This window comes from Atractosteus spatula, chromosome 1 (assembly GCF_055471065.1).
Source record: "Atractosteus spatula isolate fAtrSpa1 chromosome 1, fAtrSpa1.hap1, whole genome shotgun sequence".
In the NCBI taxonomy this organism is placed as follows: Eukaryota; Metazoa; Chordata; class Actinopteri; order Semionotiformes; family Lepisosteidae; genus Atractosteus; species Atractosteus spatula.
In genome coordinates this window covers 9,485,185-9,508,361 of record NC_142706.1, presented here as the reverse complement: position 1 = coordinate 9,508,361, position 23,177 = coordinate 9,485,185, and the positions used below count along the sequence as shown (strand labels likewise).

Here is a 23,177-nt window from a genome sequence, read left to right as displayed (position 1 = left end):
TGGTCAATGACTATTTACTGTATGATTACTGGTAACATTGAAAAAAGGACTCAAGTACACAAGTAAGCTAGAGCATTGAAGACTGAAAACAGGAGGACTTTCTCTACACAAATGGTGTGTCAGGGACATGCAGCTTAGCAATACTGTTAAAGCAGATTCCACTAGTTCCTTAAAGAACTGTCTGGATAATATTCTCAAATCAATAAACACCTACTGTAGCATCCTTACATTTTTTGGAATGGCAGGCTATGTTGCATAGCAATTAAATTGCATTGAATTATGTGGACAAGTAACTGAAATGAAAGAACTGTTTTTTGTTGGTACTTTCATAAACCTAGTGTCCTCAACTTTAATGGGCAGGTTACATTTGAGTACTTTTTTTACAATTCAGAAAACATACAGAATTCCTGCCTTATCATACTTAATATTCAATGTTACATTTCTCTCAAGACTCTGCCAGAGTGTACATACATTTTGTTGCAGGACAAGATGAAACCATTAAATAGCTTTGATCTGTCATTTGGTCTGAATTTGAATACATTCTTACTAAAGTGGAATACTCAAAAGCCTTATAACCTCAAGATAAATGTTATATTCCAAATAATACCCCCAGGATAGAAGTCAAATACTGAAACACATTTTAGACAGTATAAAGAGTAGTAGATCTATAGAGAGTAATAAAAAAGTAAGTAATGAAAACACAAGGATCCCTACGAAAAAGCCAAAGAAATGGCCCATAATTTCAGCTGATAAATATACCATCTAATATGTCTAAGTTTTAATTTGTGTCCTTTAGTTTATTTTTTAGAGTGCAGTTCTGGTGTTATATACAGTGTACAATGTTTCATTAGTTCCTTCCACGAAATTGAAGACTGAATCAAAGTATCTCTATGTATTGTGATGGAATGACAAATAAAATTTAAGGGGTAATATATTATTCAGAAAATAAAAGGCAGATGAAAATCATAGTAGGATTTGGCAAATATTATTTTTAAACTAATGTATATTGGAATATACTGATACAAAACCATGTTAATATTCCTGAGTTGCACTGCAGGAAAGATAAGATATTGTATCTGTCTAAAGCTAGATGCATGCTACAGTATATAGGGCATGTTTTTTCAAACAGCAACAATAAAGAAATTCTTATGATGACATTAAAAACACTCCTGTTAAAGGAGATGCTGTGATAATGGAGCATTTTAATTAACCAAGATAATTAACCAATACATGCCACTGAATTTAATACATGGGTATCCTTCAAAAGAGTTAGATGCTGTGTTAGGTTCCCCTAGATAACAGGATTGTTATGCAAGTGATTTAAGTTGGACATATGACCTTTTCATAAGTGTTCTTATTCTTAATTATAATGTACATCGAAAATAGAAAACAGAACGTCAAGCCCCCAGTCCTAGCTTTGTTCATTAGCTTTTCTTTCATTCATGGCAGGGAAGATCTCCAGAGAGAATGTCTCCAAGGTATCAATTGGGTAGGTATTGCCCAGCATGTCTTCTGCCTCTCGGGAATACATTTAAGAGAAAAACATGCTACATAGGCAGAAAGCAATTAGTTTTGCTTGACTTACATTTTTTATATTTGTGCTACATTTGTAACTCTATATGATACATAGAAAATGATTGTTTCAGTCCAAATGTTGGACTATCTTTCTTATGTAAAATTACAGTTTATTTCATTAATAAAAATATCTATACATATTATATACATTTAATTTAAAAACCATTAAACCATAAGATTTGATATATGTCCCTGTTGTGATATTTATTCAGGAAAAGATAACTACCCATTGAGAAATAAATATGTGTATGTGTGTGCGTGTACATGTACAGTACTGTATGTGTACGAGTAAAGAACAGGAAAATTCCAGCTTCCATGAACACTGAGAAACAATTCTGAATTTAAGTGTAAGACTCACCCTTACTTGAATAGATAGTTTATGAAAATCTATTTTTATTATAAAATAAAACAAATTTTACAGATAGAGATACCATTATTTACCATTATACTGTAATGTCATGTAATAACTTTATTACAGTCTTCAAGACTTTGAGTCATTTCCATGGTACTGTATTTGCAAAAAACTTGTAACATCAAAACAGTTTCACTTGTGCTACAGCAGGATGTATAATTTTCCACATTTATTATCATGGCATGTATTTAAAGTTTATCTAAATAAAATATATTGAAAGAATGGGGAAAACATTGACGATCTAGTGTACGTTAGATGCAAAGAAAATGATTTGACATGCATGGGACAAATGGAAAAATAGCCTTCTTGGCAGTGTCTTTTAGAACATCCAGCAGAAATGATAGACCCTTCAAACAATTTCTACACTATTTCTCTGCCTCCATTACTCTTCCACAAAACTGCATCCAAACCACTACTGTATATGTGCACTTAAATCTAAAGGCTGCTGTAATTGAGCTCTCAACTTCTGAATGCATGATTGATATTTGCTTGTAACATCAAACAAGCTGAATAGTTATCAATCAATCAATCAATCAATCAATCAAAGTTTATTTATCAAATGCACAACAATAATATAGATCTGGCAACTTTAAGCATCAGAACAGCATTTTTCTGTATGCTACACTAGATTACATTAGTTTACATTTATATGTGAAGCAAAACACATCAGATTTGTTTTTTAGAAATTGAAGGTGACATTTCTTTGTAATATTTGCTAACAAGAAAGAAACCTACTTTCATTGCTGTGGTATATTAAAGCTGCTGCACTGGTATTAACTTGCCTCAGGTCATGTGTCTGTTGTCTGCATTAAAGAACATTATTTCTTGCAAAAAACACTCAAAATACATGTACCGTACACTTTAACCTTTATTTCCAACACAGAATCCATTCCTAAATTTCAGATAAATAGACAGATAAATACCTTTTGTCTCTTTCTGAGAGTGAAGTTTTTCCACAGGAGGAGTCCAAGCTGTGCCAGGAGACCCATTGTGGTTTATCTGTGAATCCCTGCCAAGGCGTTGTTATGGCAACTGCCACTTAATAAATCCTAAAGGGGATAAAAGTTAGATTTTTAATAAAAAAAAGTTCAACATAAACCATCAGGGTAAACCACTAATCATTGACATGCCAGGGACTCTTTTGGTGTTGTGCTGGGACCAATAACTTTTCAGACTGAGAATATATTAACATCCCATAAAAACACATACACAAATCTCTCTTAAGTACCTTTTGAATAATTAACCAATATATTATATTTCTTTTAAAATACAGCTGTCTTGTTTGAATCTGACTTCCAATATTTACAAAACTAGAAACTGTGGCATAAATAAAAGTCCTAATTTCAATGTTTCACTTGATCAAATGACAACCCTAACCTCAGAATCACAAGTATTGCAATCAGCATCTGATGTAAATGAGCACATCTACCCTAAGTATTTAATTACTGTCAGATAAAAAATAAAACTAAGTGGATGAAGAGATATTTGCATATTTTATACACTTGTACTTACAGTAGTAAAGATTACTTGAAATACCTCCAGAGTTTAGAGAGTGGCCATAGTACAGTATGTGCTGAAACTAGGTTATACAATTCAAGATCTGGCTCTAACACTTTAGCAGAATACCTTGATTTCTGAAGGATCAGTAAACATAATTACTTTATATTAAAATTACACAATATATACTGTAGTGCCAAGACCTAGCATTTGTATGCAATATACAGTAGCAATACCTGCATTAATAGCTAAAACTACAGCAGTGTAAAGATATAATAAATGAAAAACAAGTCTGTACCTCTCAGTTTAAGAAGAATATAGCTACTTTCACAATATTATTATACCTTTAAAACAGTTAAACTTCCACTCACATATTTGGAAAAAAAAGATTGTGAAGGCATACTGTAGATCTGTGATGTGCATGTACTGTACAACACATAAGGATTTATAGACTTTCAAGTGGAAAACTTTGAAACCTTAAAGCTGGAAATTTGCTAAGTATGACATTTTTTTTTCACATGCAGCAGGTCATTCTCAGATGAGGGTCCTTATGTAACTGCTCCCTTTCAAAAAATCTTTCAACAGTCGGCACCAATCTTTGCAGGTATAAGTCTAGTACTAGACTGTGAAAATATGTGAATATTGGTTTCTTCAGTAAACCAAGTTGACTGCCTCTGTAACGTAGCGTAGTTCAGGACCTGAAATGTGCTGAAATTTTGTTCTTCCTTGCACCACGAAGGCAGCCTGTATTTTTTGTCTCAGACTTCGACCTCTGCAACAGTCACTACACCAATTTAGCTTGAAACTCGGACAGTTTTTAATATCTGATAGCTGGGCCTGATCAGTAATGGGATGAGAGCCTGCAACAATCAAGGCAGATTGCCGCTATAAATGGTATTGTTGTACCTGTGGTTGGTAATATTTCCTCTGAATCAGGATTTCTAAACCAGGAAAGAGCAATTTATTAGATGACACCTTCAAGGTCCAAAATCTAGACTATTTGGTCATTAAATGTTCCAATACCATATGTCTTATGAGTATTTTCTAACTTTCCACGTTCCCTGCTGTGTGGTGTGGCTGATGGTGCATAATGTCTGTTATGTGTGACCCAGGTGAATTCCCCACCAGTGATGGAAAAAGTGGGTCCCCTCCTACATATGTAAAATGCTTTAGTATACTTTGGGAAGTGAAGCAGTATATAACTGCAGTTATTATAATTATTATTACATTAATCCACAATAACACTACGTACCTCCTACTGTAAGTGTACAAGTGTACGCACCAATACCATGGTATACAGTAGATAGTAAATAATAACTGAAAATTACATTTTGCTCAACCTGTAATTTATGATATTTCATCTTCAAAAAAATCCTTTTTAAAGCCTCCTATCTAATATTTTCAAATTTGTCCAACTGTATAATTATCCACATTTTTCCTATTTTCATATAAAAGAAATACTTAACTAATAAACTAATCGTGGGCTCATATTTATACAGTATATTATTACCATGTTTTCAGTGGTCATTCCAAAGCTACTTCTCTCTGATGCAAAAAGCTTACATTTACTTATGTTTTACCACAAGTTTTTATCCAGGTTAAACATTTAATAAAGGTACAGTAGCAATGTAAATTAATGATAAAGAAAACCAGTAGTTTTTAAACCATTTCTCTTATGTGCTTTTGTAGGAAATTTTTTTTGTAGGCCTCAATTTTCTTTTAAAATTTTTCAGCTTCAATTGTATATATAATTTTTGTTAATTAGTATTAATTGGTGGTACCACTTTAAATTACCATGTACTGTAGCAGTTTTCTATTCGTTTTACTGTGATCCCTAACTCTCATCTTAATACATTCACATTATGAGGATATTGTTATGAATATTGTTGGGTAAGCAATTCAGCTCCTTTCTAAGAACCGTTTTAATGTGAATTAATAAAATAATTATAGCTTGTTAAGAAAATAAATATTGGTTCTGATTTATAGTATCACACTATGATATTTTATTTATAGATAAACCAATAATAAAAAATAAATATTTAAATTAATTAGTTTGCACATCTGAAAATAATTTTATGGTATCAGACAGAAGAGCATAGTATTAGCTACTATGGTTATTTGGAAGTAATTGAAGTAATTTTAAGTCTGAGATAGTCTAATTCTTTTAAATGTATTTCATTTTCCTTCTCTTTTTATTATTCTCAATATACATTAGATGGGCTCTTTTTGCTTTAGGAAGTTTTTGACAAATGTAGTTAATGTATAAAAAATAACATCTGTAAATGTTTAAACGTTGCATCCATTTAATTTAATGATGCTGGTAATATTTAATTTCTAGGCTACACATAAAAAGTATATTTTTTCATATATTGTAGCATACCATTTCTTGTAATACAACAGCTGGTTTTAAGAAGTGATATAATCTAATTGATGAAATATTTGTTGTTGCCATATTAGACACTGATAAAAAGAGATTTGTATGTCCTATCAAGAAATTTCAAAGGGCGCTCAAGAGGACAAAACTGTCCTTTAATCTCAAACAAAGCAATAGGCTATTCTTCTGAGCCGAGCCACTGCCGTCTGACCTTCCAATATTTCCAATGAGTGTTAACTCAGCTAAATACAGCCATACAGGAGCTCTTTCTTCTAATATCCAAAAAAGCAGATAACACAAAGTACAGTAGGTTTGTTGTCTCACTTGCCTTTTACTTTGGCCTGATAGTCCTGATAGTAGTCATGATACTTTGTCCATGAACCAATGTATTTCTATGGCCCATGCCCTGGCTGGCTACAACAAACAACAGAACAAGTGAGGCAGAGAGAGTCTTTATACGCACACACAGAGTTTTATACAGTATATCCATTATGGACAGCCAATCCTTCTCTTTGGAGGTTGTACATGAGCAAGGAGTTCAGGACTTGACTGAGGTGATGGAATTTCCTGGTGATAATGGAATGAAGGCAAACATAAACAACTGGGGTGGGTTACGTGTGGACTGTGTCTTTGTCCAAATGGTTAATTGATGTGGTGTATTTTCCTTCCTTCCTCCTTCCTTTGTGCTCTTCCCACCCTTTTTTGTTCCTTTTCTTGTCCCCACTGATTCATCACTACAGACATCTTATTTGCTACTGTTGCTGTGTGGCATTTGACAGGTGTCTTGCCTAACGGTGTGCCACTGAATCACAGAATATTGCCGCCCACTGTGCTGATTGCTCCAGGGCAGTAGGAAGATCTTAGAAGGAGAGAGAAGTAGACACGCAAGAAAAAAACACACGCCGTACTCAACAAAAACACCAAACATTATGTGCACGACTCAAGTAAACATAACCTGCAAGCCACTACTCCATTCCCATATGCGTCACATCTGTGATAAATGCAAAGAACACAGAGAAACAGACTTTCAAATTCTCAGTGTGGGTTGTAGGATGACAGTTCACAATATCTGGGATGCTGTTGCAAAGGTGTGCACACATAAAAGAATTGGAAGAAATGATGGCTAAACTGCTATTGGTCTTATCCCAAGAGCTCAACCCTGCAACATAGCTAAACTCTTAATGCATCATTTAAACACAAAAAACAAATTCCCTTTTTACATTTCCCACAGAAACAAAAACATGGAATAAAACTTACAAACATCAGTAATCTAAGTCCCTAAAAGACTTAGACAAGGCCTTAAGATAATTAGACACTCAACTGAAAAAACAGACAAAGGAAACTACTCTTTACTAAACTTCTAAAGTCATGAGAAAGAAAATCAGTCTTTTCCACAATTAAACATTGATAAACATATATACAAACGATATAGTGAGAGCTAAGTTAAAAGTACCCCACAATTAAAATGTATACACTATATAAAATATAATTTTTTTGTACAATATACCAAAGAACTGGAACTTAATTAAATTATACAACATATCAAACTCTGTAACTCAACTGTAGTCTCTTTCACCACTAGGCTATAAAGCAATAGGTTTATTTGCTTTTGTAGTTCATAGTATCAAAATGTTCAAAACATATAGCGTTCATTTCTTTCTCAGAACTATTGGAAGTGTTCTTTTTTGTTCATTTTATTCTTATAGGAATTTATTTTGTTATGAAATCTTCTTTTAAATTTGCTCAACAGCCTACAATAAAAATGTGTGGGTGATCCATTTAGAAAGGAGAGCTGCATTCTTTGCTTGCCAGTGATGTGTGAAAGGTTTTAAACTTGTCTTGTCCTAATGTGAGCACAGTTCCAAGATTTCAATTTGCAGGAAGCCATTTACTGTAGCATAAACCTGCCCTTTAGCTCTGCAGCTGCTCTTATACGGTACAGTCTATCCTACGCTCAGATAGCCCTGACGTTCTATGACTTTCATCTTTTGCCTGATATCAGAAAATAATTTCTCTTGTGACAGATAGATATCTAGAATTCGTTGCCAAAAGTTCTTGCTGTTATACTCAGACATGATGAGGCTAGACATGCAGTACTAAATTGCTTGTTTTTTACAGAGCATTTGAACTCTGGTTACTTGACAACTTAAAATAAATGCTTTTTATAGAAATGAAACCTTTTAAATCACTATAACTATGATCTTACATTAAGTCCTCACTATAGTAACCCTTAAATCTGATTTGGTAAAATGCAAATAACATTACAAGTAATGCATATTATTCTATTTTCCCATAAATTCCATGGGCGACAATTTGAACTACTGTATATGTCTGAAGCTATTTTCTGTTATGACAAGTACATATTACAGTATATACTATAAATATAAGAGTAACTACATAATTATTTAAAGTATAGTGAAGTAAGTAAAGTAAAGGATTAAAATAATTACCAAAAGCAAATCATTACAGTAATTTTAAAATAAAAAAATAGTTTTTATACAATTAACTGTCCTTAGATAAACTTGACCTCCCTGGGAAAATCAATAACACAAGGAAGCAAACATCCAACAGAGCTGCCAAGTATAAAAAGAGTTGACACTAAGACTGCCTTTACAGATGTGCAGAAATTTCTGACATGATGAGCAGAACATTCTTTCCTGGGGTTTGATTTAAGTGATGGTTTTTGAAGATAATTTAATAATAACTATCACAAATTAAAATAATAAGAATTTATATTAATAATATACAAAAGCTATTTATATCTCAACTACTTTACACAGAGAACCACAATAGGTTACTTCTTTTTTAACTAATGTATTGCTTTAAAGGGCAGTTTGTATTATGAATTCTTTCTTCAGCCAAAGGGAACAACTTGGCTTTAGCTACAAAATATTAATATCTTGAAAAACTAAACCCACCATCTTTCTATTTTAGTGGAATCAGAAATCTCTTCCAGGCTGCAATGAATTGACAACAAAATAAAAGCAAGTTTCTATACAGATAACCAATAGTCCATTAACTACAGTATGCATTCAATTTAAATTCAAAATCATGAATTAATATAGTCATTTAACTCCACACAGTTATGTTTCACAGCATTTTTAAGGTCTGCAATCTAGAGTAGTAAGCATTTTACAGTTTGCTGTTTTTCACTGCTCAGCTGTCTAAAAAAAGGTAGCTTTAATGTTTAAAACAACAAAACACTAAACAAATAAGCGAACACATTTTCTCGGGAATACAAATTACTTTTTGTCTCGAATCATTTGAATCTTTTTTGGCATCAGTTCCTTCTACAAACAAAAAAACAGCTTATCTCACAACAAACAACGGCACACTTGCACGCAGGAAGAATATCCCACTTCTTGTGTGGCAGAGTGAAGGCTCCTGTCCTTGGTGAAGTCAAGCCTCACAGTCTCCAGGGGTTCACATTGATAGCCACATCATGCTGCCTCTGTTCTAATTTCTATGCTCACATTACACCACAGAAACTGGGGCAGAGGGCATTGTTATTGTCCTATGTCAATAGCCAAAGGGCCTTAAAGTCTTAGATCCTCAGATCAATGTCCTTACTTTGGCTCTTTCTGAGTCCCTATAGATGAGAAAATTGTTCTCTATTAAAAGTGTGTTTGTGCCGACTATTGCCTCTTCAGAATGTTTTCAAATACCATCTCAATGCCCTTTCACATTTTCTAGCAATGTCTTCAAAGTGTTATTGCATCCACAACATGGCCACAGTTTCCGCCAGGCCTATCACATGATAGCATGGGTATACTATACCATATTAGGTCATTGGCTACTCTTCCTAAAGGATTATTAGGTTACTCTGGGTGGCACAGTGGTGCAGTGGTTAGCATCTCTGCCTTTCATTCCTGGGGCCCTCTGGAAGAGTATGTATTTTTTCACAGTGTTCGTGTGGGTTTTCCCCTGGAGCTCCAATTTTCTCCCAAGGTTCAATGACATATGGTTAGGTTAAGTGACCTCTAGAAACACTAACACAGGTGAGAGTGTGTGTACTGTATGTCTGTACAGTATGTGTGTGTGCCTTGTGTGTTGTCCTCTCCAGGGTGTATCCTGCCTTGTACTCACTGCTTGCCGGGATAAGCACCAGGTCCCCGCAACCCTGAATTGGATAAAGTGGTTAAAGAAAGGATGGATGGATTAGATTCCTCTTGTAACCTTTTCCTCCATTTCACGTGGGCCCCAAAATACAGGCATGAGTACTGTCTAAGTACTTAGGGATTGCAAATCTTAAACCTAGCTGGGGTTTAAACTGAGCAGTTCTGCAATCAGTTGATGAAGCCCTGTATTCATCAGATTTGAAAATGTTCCTTACTACACAAAATATGAGCCCAAAACAATTAATTCTATTGAGAAAAACTCTTATAAATGAATTTGCTACAATAATGTATCTTCTTTAAGGAAAATTTTCACTCAGCTGAAAAAAGCTGTTCACATGATTTTTAAATGACCATAAATGTCAGGTCAGCCTAGAGTCTGGGTTATAAGAACCATCCAATCTGGACTTGGTTTATACTTCTGCTTCTACCCGAAATGACAAAGGTGAAAGGGTTCACCAATGGAATGTTTTTTCTTCACATTTTTATTTTGACTCACTTTTAAAATTACAATTACTGAACTATTCAATAAACTCTAAGCCACGAAATCCATCCAAAAAATAAAATCAAGTTTTGTGAAGGGTATCACTTTTTCTAAATTTCACTCGGGCCCCAACATACAGCCATGAGGTTTAAAATGTCTCAGTGTGGGAATGCAAACCCTAACCCTAACTAGAGGTTTAAACTGAGTAATTCTGCAATCCGTTAACGAAGCCCTGTATTCATAGGTGAAAATAGGTGAGGTGAAAATATTCCTTACTACACAATTTCTTTGAGAAAAACTCTTGTCAAAACTTTTGCTTCAATAATGTATTTTTTAGGGAAATTTTCAACCATCTGAAAAACACTGTTAACAAGATATTTAAATGACCATGTATTTCAGGCCAGCCCAGGGTTAGGGTTACAAGAACCAATTCTGACTCTATTTATACTTCTGCTTCCACTTGGAAAGACAAAATTGAGAGAGTTTACCAAATGGGATGGGTTTTCTTCACACTTTTATTTTGACTCACTTTTAGAATTACAATTCCTGAACTATGCAACAAACTCTAAGCAGCCAAATCCATCTGAAAAATAAAGTTTTGTGAAAGGTATCACTCTTCCTAAATTTAAATTGGGCCCCTAAATACAACCATGAGGTTACCAAATGTCTAAGTACTAATTGGGATTGTGAAACCTATCCCTAGTTGATGTTTAAACTGAGCAATTCTGCAATCTGTCAACAAAGTCCTGTGTTCATTAGAATTGAAAATTTTGCTTACTACGCAAAATATGAGCCTAAAACAACCATTTCCTTTTAGAAAAATGCATTTGCCTCAGTGATATACAGTATAATTGTAATGAGGCTTGGTAGAGGTGAAAAGGATTCGATGCAGATGCAGGAGTCCTTGGGAGGTGAGTAAACAAACAGAGCAAAACCAGGAGCTGAGTCGTAGTCAGAAGGCGTAAGGTAGGTCAGGATCCAGTAAAGACACTGGTGGCGAACAATCCAGAACGTAAGACAGATTTGGGGTCGAAATGAGAGCGGCAGGGTCAAATCCGAAAATAGTCACAGGTAGCAAACAATCCAAGGGGCGAGACGAGATCCGAAGTCCGAAGGCAAAAGGTGTAGTCAGAATTCCAGGAAGGCAAAAGGTAAAGAAAACGCTAGGTAGAGCAACGAGAAGTGAACTCAATACCGAGCAGCGATATGCGGGTAAGGGAGGCTTAAATAATGCAGCCTGCCGCACGGTAAGGCGTCTGATGAGAAATTAACACGTGCGGCGGCGTTTGAAATTATCACCCTGCTGCTGGGACTGATTAGTCCTCTTGGGGGCTGGTCTGGGCGGGTAAGTGGTTGTGACAATAATGGTCCAGTCCTCCTCCCCTGATGGTGGCAATGTCCCATTGTTTTGGAGAGTACAGTTCTCTTTCTTTGAAATTGGGTCAAAGAAGTAACATTTTTTTGGGGGGGTGGTTAAGCCTTTTATCTGTTAATTTTCCTTAGTTGACAGCTCTAAGCAAGAATATACTGTATCTTTGTTAAATTTGTATTCTTCAGTCTACCACAGTAGGTATCAAAAGATATCTCCACCTATACAATATTCATGTACATTACGCATAATTTGAGAAACAAATCTTTTTTTGGGATAACAACCGTATTTACCATTCTTCACGTACACTTACAAAATTAAATGCAGTTGTTTCACCAAATGTGATTGACGTCACTTTTGACCTTCTTCTTCTGCATTTCTCTGACATTTATTAATTCATACACAAACACCTGTAGGTTTCTTTTTCAATACAGTAGTTAATTTAGTGTCTCACACAAAGGAATGTTATTTACCTTATTCTCCCAGGATTCCATGACCTTATGTTTCAATAAATGTTGAAAAGCACATCAGATTTTTAACTGATAAAAATCAATGGAAAAAATCTTCTTAAAGATTATTTTTGATATTAACAATATCAATAGTACCTTGCACAAATACTTTGATCTTATTTTCCCAGCATTGTCCAATCTAAGCCATACTTACCTGAATTAAAATTATTTAGCAATATATACTAAGCAGGGCTGCCAATTACTATTTTTAGTCATTTGAATATTTTAGTTTTTACTTATAAAACCAATTCAATGTCTTGAAAGGGGGACATGGCCTTATCCTTTTCCATTTATCATGAAAGAATAAAAGAGGGGATTAGACTGATCCTCCACATTTGGGATTTACTGTATGATAAACATCAAGGGTAACACCTCATGAGTGAAATCGTAAGACACCATAACACTTATCCCCAACTGGGATGCAATACTACCTCTCAGAAACATCCCTTTCTAACACCCTGCAACACCTTTCAAGTTCCAGAGTTTTGCTTGCCCATAATGGCCACATCTCCTGGCTCTGAATTCTTTTTCTCAACTTCTTAGCTTCTATTCATAGGCATTAGTGTTCTGAGTCACGGTATCAATGTTTGTTCACCTGTCTTTTGTGTACTGTGCAGCTTTGGAAGGTTCTTAGAATAAATGGTCAGAATCCCAGAGCTGTACATTCAATTTCTACTCTAGGAAGTAAATCGGTTACCTTCACTTCGGTTTTTAGATTTCGGAGACATGCTTAGACATCCCTTCCTGCCCACACAATGTGGGTATTTATATATTGTTTTCTGATAACTCATCTCCCTCATTTCCTCCCTTGCTCTCACTCCCTAAACCATGTGATTTCATTTACAGTCCAGTTATTTTCACTAGTCACCAGCATTTCAGGTAAAGTACATTTATTTATTTATCTATCCAGAAAAAGTGCTATACAAGTGTATGGAATTATTCTTTAAAAAAGGTAAGAGTGCATAGTTTCAGAAAAAGATTCTGAACACAAGATTGCACAAAAAATATATCTAATATTAACATCAATAACAAGATTAGAATTTTAATATTAACATATTGCACCAAAGATATATCCAATATTAACATCAATAAAAAAATATTTGAATGTTAACATTAACATAATCATTTCACAAGAACAAAAACAAATGGCTTTTTAAGAAATGTTTATTTGCATGAAACCATTTATTAGGGCTCTTTCAATACCAAGTCTGTTACAGACTAATTTCAGAGACAAACTGGCACTATCCAGGTTCCAAGTGGTGATGCTACTTTCTGCAATAGGCTCGGTATCAAGTGTGCTGTATTGTACCTGGTGCAAATATTCAGCACTCAGGACTCTTCATTTCTGCCAAAAAGCCATGGATCACCATTACTTGTCATAATAGCTAGTACAATAGAATACACAGTAATAGTACATAATAATTCATTATTAATTACTAATAGTAAAAAAACAGTATATTCTGTTGTGCTTAAAATGGAATAACCATTTACAATGTGGTCTGGTGAAAGTGAGGAAAAAATATAAAAAGAATGTGTACAAGCCATTGAAAAAAATGTTTTTTTTAATCCAGTCTAATGGCGAAAAAGACTACTTTTTGTTATATTTCCACCTGATTTGGAGTCTTATTTGTCTTAGGACTCAGTTTTGCAGCTGCGATAGAGTTTTGCAGCTTTTCCATACAGCTGGGAAAGGAATAAGACACATAGGCATATCCCTCCTCCAGCAGTAGAGCAAATTGCCATTTGACAACCTGCAAACTTCACAGTGGCTGAGAAGGGAGATGGTGCTGGCGGTTCACCTCTCATGGATATCACTGCAAGCTACAAGGCATACAAATTTCTTTGTGCCAAAAAGCTGAGAGACCACTAACCAACTAACCTAAACCTTAGGTTAACTATAACCTAAACCTTGTCCTGGGTGCTGTTTGCCAATTGTACACTTTTTCTTTGGAATTTCCAGTCACAGTCTGGATTTCTGAATCCTAATCTATGCACATTTTTCCATGCTAACAATCTGAAGCATGATAGTGGCAGAGAGCAGAATAATTTTTATAATTGAATTCAATGGAAACCTAAAGCTTAACAGGTAGATTTTCCTTGTTTGTATTTGAATCAAAATAAGAGGTTTTAGAGTGTCATTCCAGCAATAATTTCTTTTTTTGCAGTCGTGGATTACATATGGAAAATAAAGGGAAATGAATTGGAAGAGAAGGAGAAATTATTAACATTCAGAAATTCAGTTTACTATAAAAAAAACAGAATAAGACCTTCATTTGATCTCTAGGGGACTTCCTTGAATCATTGTTTCTAATTTTGTCCGTTTGTTCATATCTACTAACAGTGTGAAATATTTTTAAATGTATTGACATGGTGCATCACATTAAAAAGATGTCTCAATATTCAACTTATTTCCAGAAGTATACTGTATAGTATATCACTGTAACATCACCAAAATGTATCTTTATTGAGAATAACATCTGCCTTAAACTGTTGTTTTGTCAGCAAGCTGCTTCATTTATTTTATCCCTAAAGACATGGGATATTTGCAACATAAATAGACAGATATGTTTGACAAAACATCTAGTAGAGTCCATTGCGAAGGATTATGCAGCTTCCTTTGACCAGATGTTGTCTCTCTTGTAAAGGACATGTGGGAATCATTTAGGTTTTGAATGCAGTTCAAGGGGAGCATTTATTTTGCAGTGAGTTTTAATTGGTACTTCAGGGAAAGGTGAATCATTGGGTCATATGAATATAGAATAGTTTGTTTTCACCTGGATCCTTTTTTCTAATGTACTCCTAGAAATACAGTAACAAATTTAATCAAGTAATATAGCAGACTTTAAAAATTAATTACACTTATGAGAATTTGTGTTTTGTATGCTGTTAATTGGCAATTTGCAATGTATTCCTTGTTTCTTAAATTTACAGTATCTGATTACCCTGACATGCTGTAAAGGATGATGCTAGTACACCACAAGAGGTCTCAACAACAAAAGACCAGTCTACATAAATATTTAATCTAAATACCATTTACATATGCCCATAAGGGTACTGTTGCAGTGCACGTAAAGGAGGGTGGACAGGTTTCCAATATATTTAATACATACTGTGGTAAAACAGCACATACTGTAGGTGTTCCACCCTGGAAGAACACAGCATAAAGCAGAACTGCAACCTGGGGAAGATTTTATTCCTCACAGAATGCACACAAGGACAATTTAGAAAAACCATTTATAGAATCCAGCATGAACAATACATGATAGTCAAGTGCCCACAGTCAGATTTTACTCTGCAGCTAGAACCCAAGTACATTCTTGTGCTCAAAACAGCGGTACAGTGTTATATACTATGGTATACTTTTTTTAAATTACTAATGCATGCCAACCTGCAGACAACTTATATGAATTCCAGATTATAATGTTGCTGTTTAATAGCATTTATTTCACTATTAATTTAATCAACTTTCCTTAAATTCAGATGTTGTACATTCTCTTAGTCATTTTTGAACAGAGATTTTGAAGAATGACATTCTTGTATGTAGGCCTTCAATCCTCTTCAGTGTCTGCAGTGCCTCTTTTAACTCAGTCAGAGAAATCTCAATCTGTTTTACCACAGTCAGGGAATCCAGAACACCTGATTTGCCCTCCAAGAATTGGGGAGCCTTTTGAAAAACGACTAACATTTATCACGATCGTGTGGAATGACAGAACTATAAAATTTGAATAAAAGAATGGGATTCAGAATTGATTAAAATCCTGTTGAAAACTATGTCCTTTTGAGATCATAATGAAGTGAATATTTGGGAAGCTTTCATTGAAGAAACTTAAAAATAGAAGATGGCTCGAATCTGTTCCAGTGAAAAAACAATACATTACTGTATATTCTCTAGCCCTCTGTATTAAAAACTCGGTATGCTGTCAGAGTAAAAGATGGGTTTCTTCCTAGTGATATCAAACTCAAGCACAGCTGTTTAAGAGAAGGACATTTTCAGAGTTCAAAGTTATACTTCAGGACTTCTAATTTAGATTTCAGGTCTTTACATTTCTGGCAATGAGTCTTATTAAGATCAGAGGCAAAGGTTAGTTTGAAATGTTAATTAAAATGATTCATTCTGTAGTAGTGTTGAAGTGAAATCTCTGTGCCTTTATTTGAACTATTTGCAAGTGTTAGTTTAGAGTACATTGTGCTGTAATTGGAAAGACGCATCTGAATTACCACATTGTAAAACTGAGAGAAAAAAAGACTTCAGTGTGAAAAACGTAATCAATCTTGGAGAAAGATTTATGCCCAGCATAAAAATCATAAAACATTACATCAGATAAGTTAAACACTTGTCTAACATTGAGTTGCCCAAGGTCAGTTGTAAATGTGCACAGAACAACAGATACAACTTCAGATTCTGAACAGGGAGAAATACAGTCATTTGTGTGCCAACAATAAAACTGTATTCAGAGAAGTCCAATAACAGTTTCATCAGTAATGTAAAGAAATGTGGGTTAAATGTTGCCAAGCAGAAAATGAAACAAAAGAAATGTCTTTACTCACTAAAAGTATTTTAAAAAATACCCAAGACAGGATACAATAACATGAAAGCAAGAGACATTTTATTGCTAGTAGAAGATGAGGTAATAATGATAACATAATGTTTCATAGCAAATCCTGCAACACCCTGCTATTTGAGGTGAGGTTAGTGTATCATGACAACACATATCCTGGCAACAGATGTATATAAAACCAATTTGGGAAATATGTAGATTATACCCGTACAGTCATACAGTGTTCTTATCTCTAGAAAAGTAAGATAGACGCAGTAATGAGATCATAAACACATATCAATATGCCAATACATTTAGGGGTTTCAAACATTCTTCCCCACTGTCCTTGAACTTCCTTGCACTTTCCTCTCATATGATACTAAAAATACTTTTGATGGAATACTACCTCTACCACAGAGCACCCCTCACAAAACCAGAGGAAGACAAAACAAAGTAGGATTAATCAAAATCAGAGTTTTCCTTTATAGTAGGCATAGTGCATAAGTCTGTGCCTCAGCTACTAGAATGCCATTCTGGACTGTCATCATTGCACAGTTAACCTCATAGATCATCTGGTCTTAAGAACAGGTCATTTGGGTCCTTCTTTCAAGGGGGACACATGTGGCCCTTACCATCATGGGGCAAGTCAGGAAATCGACCAGATCTTCTCAGCAGAGTCTTTTTCTGACAGCAGAAAAAAAAAGATGTCTTGCACTTGGCTACTGTTGGATAAGAATAATTCACAAAATAACTGATGTGATAACTGTTAAGTTTCATTGGTTGGGGTTTCTGAGCCAGCAGGTAAAATGGTCTTTGATCTGTATAAAGAAGAAGCTTTAAGATCAATAGACGGGAGTTTGTCAATCTGAATCATAGCCAATAAGGAAGACGACAGACTAAGTCTGTGAAGAAATGCAGTGCAGTGAAGAAATATCCACTACAGTTACTAGAAGGCATTATCACCTTCCAATGTCTATGACAGGCCAACCAGTCAGATGCTGTAAAGACATGATCTCCCCAAAATCATTCAGCTTGTCCTGAACATTAGGAGGCGATGAGGGAAATCTTTTTCAAACTGACAGAATTCAGCTTTTAATGTGTTAACACAGGCAGTACGATTTCCCAACAGTTTGATGTGAGTGATGAAATTTTGCCTTTGAGAAAGAAGGACTGCTTATCTTATTCACTGCCTCACTGAATGGGCCCAAAGCCTGGACCAGCATTTTGCGCTACCATGCTGCAGATATTATCACTCTGATTCATGACAACTTACTCAATCACCACTGTCAGCTTCTGTTAAATAGATGCTTGTTTCTAATGTTACTGATCTGGTATAGCATGAAGGGAAGTTGTCTCTCTTTGTGTATGTCATATCATGTTACAGTAGATGTTAACAAAGAGAGCTTAAATTACACAGCTGAATCTTTTCTTCTTCCTTTTTCTTTTTTGCTTGGTCTTTCTGCTTATGTACTGTTGATTTTCTACTTTCAATGTATTTAGATGTCTTTGCATGAAAGATGAAATTCATTGCATCTTATAAATAAATTATACTCTTGCGGTAATGACCACCCTTGCTACAGCCAGCCTGCCACAGTCTCCTTTTTTAACTTTGTAGATTTCCTTCTTTATACTTTTTAATTTTCTTTTATGGAAATTGCTAACGACAAGCAGAACATCCACAGACACCCATGTTGGCAGGAAAAACACCTGCTTTTAGCAGAATCACACAGACCACTGGCAAAACAAGAGACTCTGTTGAATGCTTGATGGTGATGATTATTATTGCAGTTATAAGCTAATGTACATGAACTCATGAGTCATGTGGGAGTTTGCTCAGAAAGTCCCTATGTGATGCTTTGATTGCACGCCATATCAAATGAAAAAGGATGGCTTTCTAGGAACTGAATTACTGCTCCTCTGGTACAGTGACATCATGAATGTACTGTACTACTGCTGGGACCCTAGGGCCTCCATGAATATGTGTGCTTTTTAAATTCTAGTGCTTACAAAGCATTTAATACTTTTTTACTCTCTTTTATTTTGTCTCTATCTTTTATAATATCTGTAATGTTTGCACTGGACTTTCAACTCCTTTTGTTGTTTTGACCTGTATTGGAAACATTTGTCTGTATCATAATGCTTTACACACAGGAGTCTTTGACAAATTACTTAACTATGTTGGCTTTGTTGGATCCACCCAAGAATGAAATGAAAGCTTTCAAAAGTTTCATGGCAATATAATAATTTCATGTTGACAGACAGACGACACAGGACTTGAACCTTGGGATATAGATTTTGTTTGTGCTTCTTCAGTCATGGCCCATGTTAGGCAGGCAGCATGTGGTGTAGTGGTGAGGGTTCTTAGCTTGTAACTACAGTAAAGCTAAGATCCTTCACTGCTACACCACATGCTGCCTGACTCACATGTAGCAACTTTACCAATGTTGTTAAGAAGTGGCTTCATGGGAGAGTGTTTACAATGTACTGTAGGGGGCTGTCTTCAAAGAATGACAATTCGTTTTCAAGTTCTCTCTGCACTCATTTTATTATTGAAGGTTCAAAACATAAAATGAGTGCAGAGAGAACTTGAAGTGAATCTCCCTTGGAAAGAACATGATGTAAATGTTGTTATGGCAAGTACTGTATCTCATGAACAACTGATTGATGAGGTTTGCCTAAACAGGCTACATATTAGCTATAAATACCTTCATGTGAAGTTGAATGACAAAATAATTGTCCCCTACATTGTAAACACTCTCCCATGAAGCCCCTTCTTAACAACATTGGTAAAATTGCTATTTGGAGCATTCAATGCTACCAGTGAAATAGCAGCATAATCCAGCATAATTAGCAGCATAATCCTGTGATCTACAATATATAAATCGTATTGCTTTCTAATATCTTAAATGGAGAGACAATTCAAGAAAGATCACCAACATTGACAGGAATTCATGAATGGATATGTTTTTGTTTGCTATTTCTGTTTTGTTCTTATGGCTTCAGCTGTCCACAGATCACAGTAAACTCTGGTTACTGTGAAGAAATTGGTCATGATATTTTCACACTTTCATTCTTCCCATGGTTTTAATATGTCTATTCTGCTTCATTATACTGAAGATTGTAAAGTACAATGAAAGTGTAAAATTGCAAAATTGCAGTAGAAACTAATAAAATACACTGTCAAATTTACATTTTTAACCTATAACAAGAAAATTACAGTAAAATCTCTGCAGCTTGTGCAGGCTGTAGAGAGAGTATTTGGTAAAGTCTATTCTTCCCCTTAAGGCAACTGCAACTATCATGCATTATTGTTCTCTCTTTTTACAAGTATACATTTTACAGGTCTATTTTAGATTGTTGAGGAAGTTTCCTGACTGAAGCTAGAGGGGTTTAATTTTTTTTTCCTTCAAGTATTGAATTCCTTGTGCAAATTAAAACTGATAAAACTATTGTGCATTACACAGTATTCCACAACACACTACTTGTAACAATGCAGTTTTGGTATGTTCTTTTAATTATCAATCCAAATAAGGTTTTTCTAATATTTCAGAAACCTCAAGCAAAGATAATCACTGCATGATGTGCACTAATGTACAGTGAGATTCAGCTTGCTAACTCCTAATATTTATGACATATCTAGGTAAATTATTTTCATGGCCAGTGGACACCGTAAATGTCTTGCACATGCTGTACCATAAAAGAGGGGAGGGTACATAGCTGAACTTTGGACAAACTAAACTCTTGTATCTGTGAGTGAAATAAGGTTCAATTATCTGGCCAGTCAGCCCTTGACTTGTCAGTCAAGGAATTCATGGATGAATTTAGCTTCTTTAAATTGAAGAGAAGTCATAGGCTAAACAATTTTAGAATTTAAGGCTGCTGCAGACTGCTATTTCATCATAAAAGGCAGAGAAACCTGCATGTTTCTTTCAGAAAATGACCTTTATTGTCTGCTTATCAGCTTTTTTGAACACAACATACAGTATATAGTGTGTAGGATTATGAAATCTCAATTGCATCATCAGAAAGGTCTCTGGCACATTACAAGCAGAAATCATTTTCCTGATGTCAAATGTTCTAATGATATTAGAGTAGAATACAGGAGATAATGAATAATACAACAGAGACAGACAAGGTGATATATAACTGGCTAATGTGAAAACTATTAGAAAATGAATGACTGCTGACTGGCCCAAAGGATTTTAAATTCTACGCTTCGTGTTAGTTGAACACAATTTCCCATAAGAAATATTGTAAATGACCGGGGAGGGGGGTGTTCTAGCTCCATCTCAAAATGTACATATATTTTACTGCTTAATAATGATGAGGTTTTGGTAAATGTTTTTAGTTTTTGCCTGTTTATCTATAGATTGTGCTTGACTATCATTTACAAAGAAGAGAAATAGTCATAGAGGGATGTTAGGGAACTGTGGGAAAGGCAGCTGTGAGAGAAAATGGGTAGTATAGCAAGAGAGAACATGCCTGCGCACATAAAAGGGAAATGATTACAGTAGTAATTGAGAGAGTAGCACAAGCATAGCTTGCCTTATGTTCTCTGTATTTGCATGAATGGTTCACAATGCCTCTTAGTTCAAGCTGGTACCACATACGACATCACTTCTTTGCTCATCGTTCTCATAGTGCGAAAAAATATGTTTTTCCTGTAAGCTCGATACATTTCTTGTTGCCTGATTGTCACCAGTTCCACCAGTTTTGACCCTTGTCACTCATTATGGTTCTCCTTGCTGTCATGGATGTTGGAGAGGACGAACCATGGAGAGGCACGAGAGAGAAAAGACCCTATGCGTAGCGGTGGGACGGGGGTAAGCCCGGGCTCAGCTGTTCAGGTAATGCCGTATAGAAACCTATACCCTCAGGTAGCGGACATGGGGCGACCTGGTGCTAGGCGGGTTTCAGGACATCCGAACGTCAATGCTGAGCGAGGGCAGAGTGGAAGACCCAGAAATATATACAGTAGACCCAGGGAAAGAGAGAGACTGGAAGGACAGCAAGACAGGAAACTAGGGACAGGACGGAGAAGGAGCACCCTCTGGCTGCAGAGGGCGTGACACTCGCACTTCCTGCAGTGTACCATTGTTCAGAAAAAAATATGTTGCATGAAGTACATTAGTCAGGGACAAGCTCTATTTCTACATATGTTACACTGAATTCACATTAGATGGAAATTATTCCTGTTAGTCGAGGAATAACTGCACTGTATTTGTTAACATTTCATTTTACACTAAACTAATTAATCTCTAACACACAGATATGCTCACTTTTTCTGTTTACATAAATGTTCCCAGCACTTTGTTTTTTTCCATGTTGTAAAATGCATACTACTTTCTCAATCAATCTCAGAAAGCAGTGAAATATTTTCCAGTTCAGTTTATAAACAACTGTGAATTGCTACGTTCCTATTTATTGCAGAAGAAAAAACATAAGAGCAGTTGTTGCTTCTGTTTAAAGTGTATTCAATTGCTTTTGAACAGTCTGTATTAACCATTACCAGCTGTTCAATTAGTACTTAAGCTTGTGTATTAAATCCCTGTAATTTCCTTCCTTAGGGATTTATCAAGCCTGCAGAGCCTTATGGAAAATAGTGTTACCCAGGACATGTTCTCTTTATCCTTATTTTTAGTAATTGTAACATATAGCTTTGGGGAAAGTGGCATTTGAATTTTCACATCTCATTCCAGAACATCTATATTAGCCTTTTTTGTACGTTCTTCTTTAATTGGTCTACCAATTATGAGTACTGTTGGGAAATAAGCACATATAAGTCCAGTAAATGCTGTTGAATATTGTGAAACTGTGAAATTTATATACTGCCACATAAGAAATATGTATTGTATATTTTTAGAATAATTTGAAAAGGGACTTGAAGATGTAGAATAAAATGATCATTTAAGCCTTTTGTGTAATATTAAAACTTACTTTTTCTTTTTCAGGTGTATACATACTCAGCATCAGAAGAACATTATTTATTATAACTGTGAGCAATTTACAAAGTTGTTAGCAGGAAAATCACATTTCCTGTAACTGATGCAATGGTCTTTTAGTAAAAGAGGGGTGAACTGTGAAAGTAACAAGCTAGTTGCACAGGTGGTTATCCTTGGAAACAATGCATGCTGTACTTCTTCAGCTTATTCTTTTCACCGGGTTACAGATACTGCCTTTTGCAATTGTGACACATTTTTCTCATAGAACCCTTGAGAAGCAATACCTATTCATTGGCCTCTGAGTGCTAAATGTCACATGTCATCCCAGCTCATCCTATACATTTTCAATATAATCTGCTGGG

General features: G+C 35.2%; 1 protein-coding gene across 1 annotated transcript in view; it reads right to left on the bottom strand.

Moving 5' to 3' along the window:
* Positions 1–2,976, bottom strand: part of LOC148840567 (phospholipid-transporting ATPase ABCA1) — a 300,212-nt gene extending 297,236 nt beyond the window's left edge. The window contains exon 1 of the mRNA XM_088932095.1: positions 2,911–2,976. Within this exon, the coding sequence (XP_088788221.1) occupies positions 2,911–2,976 (66 nt within the window). The remainder of the gene's footprint in view (positions 1–2,910) is intronic.
* Positions 2,977–23,177: the final 20,201 nt, after the last annotated feature.